General features: G+C 45.2%; 1 protein-coding gene across 1 annotated transcript; it reads left to right on the plus strand.

The window, feature by feature from the left end:
* The first annotated feature begins 2222 nt into the window (after nt 1–2222).
* Nucleotides 2223–2534, plus strand: LOC143157455 (histone H4-like). The gene has a single exon (XM_076332276.1). It carries the CDS (start codon nt 2223–2225, stop codon nt 2532–2534), a length of 312 nt encoding a protein of 103 aa, XP_076188391.1.
* Nucleotides 2535–3227: the final 693 nt, after the last annotated feature.

The raw sequence follows: 3227 nt of genomic DNA on the forward strand, positions 1-3227 counted from the left end.
GAGTATTTCCCAGTCACATTTTAGGTATTATTCCAAGGGTGAAGCTTAAAAGTTACCACTAGATCCAGTTGTTCAAAATACACACTTGTATGTATTGTGCTACTAAAATGTACCTTTGCATATGCAAGATATATGTAGGTGATTCATACTGGCAGGAGTAATTTTAAAAATTAACTTGTTACTGTGATTTCTGTACCAGACCTTGAGAATTTCTCATGGTGTTGTTTAGAGACTTCTGAGGATGCTGTAAGGTAGTGAGCATACTGTAGGATAAAAAATGAGGCATAAGAGATAACTGGGCCCATGTGAAAGACAGATGTTCATGCACAAAAGATAGACTTTCCATCAATATTAATATTTTCCTTAGAGTTAATTGTGAGGTTTTGTTCAGTTTTGTTGTTGATAATAGTGAGGTCTTTGACTTTTGAGTGAATGTTTTTTTAATTGAAGAACATAGTGCCTTTCCAGTGTTCAAATGGTTCTTTCAAGAAACATCTCAATTCTGTTTGAAGGATTGCTATTCTCCAGTGATTAGATGTGGCATTCATGTCTCTATAAGTTGTAAAAAATTGATTACAGTGCAATACAGTGCTGGACTGCTTTATGTCTGAAATGCATAAATATTTCTGTCATGCTGGTGTTGTAATAAAATTGTCTTTCAAGTCTTTTGACTACCCGTCAGCCTCACTGAAAACATTTCAAACCATAGGCCATTTTCAGACAATTTGACAGACAGGTAGCAGCTCTAAGGGTAAGCTTCATGAAGAACTGGTAGCTGGATGTAGGTCAAAGACACAAAATAGTGCCTGAAGGATGACATCAAAGTGACCCAGTTCCCTCTGACCAGGCAAGAAGTACGTTGGTGCTGTCCCATTAATATTTAGGATACGTAAGGAATAGTAGATAGAAGTTTGAAGATAAAGTTGGAAATTAAAGTACTGTGAGGCTGAGGGAGAAACATTGCCCTTTTACAGTATAAGTATTCTTATACACATATTGTTGTCCTACAGACATTGCTTCTTTCTTCAGTTATTTTTGGCTAGCTCTCCTTCATCAGCTAGGGATGACTGCAGGCAAGGAGAGTCCCCAGACTGATGACACCACGGGGTGTCATACAGAAAACAAGAGATGAAAGAAAATAGATGATTGCTTAGATTATTCTAAGCCCTAGTGTATGTGAGCTCCAATTACCCAGATAATCACGTTAGGAAGTAGTCTTTATATCATAATTACAGGCTGAATGTTTCCCAGTCTTTATCTGTTACATGTATTTGTGTCTGGACTCATTATCAGTCAGATCTTACATTCTCTCAGAGCCTTCAGCACCACCACAATGGCAGAGCATCCCATACCATGCACAGAGAACTGCAGCAAACTGAAACCAAGCCATTTCCTCAAGTTTTTGCACAAAGGTTTGCTCTCCGAGTCCCAAACTAAGCACTTGAATCACAAAATTATGCACTTCATGTAGGTGCTCCAGTTATGTCCCTGAAGTTAAGTAGAATGATTCTGAGCCACTGTGAAAATGCTTCATTTTAACACGTATAAAAAATCAGTGCATATGAAAGAGGGAGCAGCCAACCCCATATTGACCACATCTGTGGTAGCTAGACCCTACCTTTGGTTCACATCACTCCATATTCCCTTATCACTGGGTCTCATTGCAGAGCTTATTACACTGTGAGGACAAGTGAGGTTCTGGAGAGAGCACTGGAGGGTTTTCTGGCTATCAGTCAATGAGGAGGTTAGAACTTCAAATATTTGCTAATTAGATCTTGCATACTGGCTGGAGTTTGCTTGAGTTTAATTATAAACTGTTAGCACTGTTAGTTCTCCACTCCTAAAAATTAGTCAAACTTCAGGTAAAAAGGGGAAACAACCTGAGCAAAAGGGCAATTTATACTTTATAGGTATTAAAACTGAATAAATGTTAATAAGCCACTGCCAAAGAAGTATGCAAACATAGTGATTGCCCTTGAAATCCAATCTGTTACACTTAAAACAGAGGAAACAAGTGTATTGGGTTTGCATGGCAAGGTTTTGGTAGCGGGGGGGCTATAGGGGTGGATTCTGTGAGAAGCTGCTAGAAGCTTCCCTTATGTCCAATAGAGCCAATGCCAGCTGGCTCCAAGATGGACCTGCCACTGGCCAAGGCTAAGCCAATCGGTGACGGTGGTAGCACCTCTGTGGGAACACAGCTCGGCACGGGCAGCGGCAGCGGCATGTCCGGCAGAGGCAAGGGCGGGAAGGGGCTCAGCAAGGGGGGCGCCAAGCACCACCGCAAGGTGCTGCACGACAACATCCAGGGCATCACCAAGCCAGCAATCCACTGCCTGGCTCGGCGCAGCGGCGTGAAACGCATCTCGGGGCTCATCTACGAGGAGACGCACGGCATGCTGAAGGTCTTCCTGGAGAACGTGATCTGCGACGCCGTCACCTACACCGAGCACGCCAAGAGGAAGACAGTCACGGCCATGGACATGGTCTACGCCCTCAAGCGCCAGGGACTCACCCTCTACGGCTTCGGCAGCTAAAGCTTTCCGCCCCCGGACCATCTCGAGAACCCAAAGGCTCTTCTAAGAGCCAAAAAAAATTTGGGGAAGAGTGGCTGGAAAGCTGCCTGGCGGAAAAGGACCTGGGGGTGCTGGTCGACAGCCGGCTGAACATGAGCCGGCAGTGTGCCCAGGCGGCCAAGAAGGCCAATGGCATCCTGGCCTGTATCAGAAATAGTGTGGCCAGCAGGAGGAGGGAAGTGATCGTGCCCCTGTACTCGGCACTGGTGAGGCCGCACCTCGAATACTGTGTTCAGTTTTGGGCCCCTCACTACAAGAAGGACGTCGAGGTGCTGGAGCGTGTGCAGAGAAGAGCAATGAGGCTGGTGAGGGGTCTGGAGAAGAAGTCTTATGAGGAGCGGCTGAGGGAACTGGGGTTGTTTAGCCTGGAGAAAAGGAGGCTGAGGGGAGACCTCATCGCTCTCTACAACTACCTGAAAGGAGGTTGTAGCGAGGTGGGTGTCGGTCTCTTCTCCCAAGTAACTAGCGATAGGACGAGAGGAAATGGCCTCAAGTTGCGCCAGGGGAGGTTTAGATTGGATGTAAGGAAAAATTTCTTTACTGAAAGAGTGGTGAAACATTGGAAGAGGCTGCCCAGGGAAGTGGTTGAGTCACCATCCCTGGAAGTATTTAAAAGACAAGTAGATGAGGCACTTAAGGACATGGTTTAGTGGG

Source organism: Aptenodytes patagonicus, chromosome 2 (assembly GCF_965638725.1).
Source record: "Aptenodytes patagonicus chromosome 2, bAptPat1.pri.cur, whole genome shotgun sequence".
Lineage (NCBI taxonomy): Eukaryota > Metazoa > Chordata > Aves > Sphenisciformes > Spheniscidae > Aptenodytes > Aptenodytes patagonicus.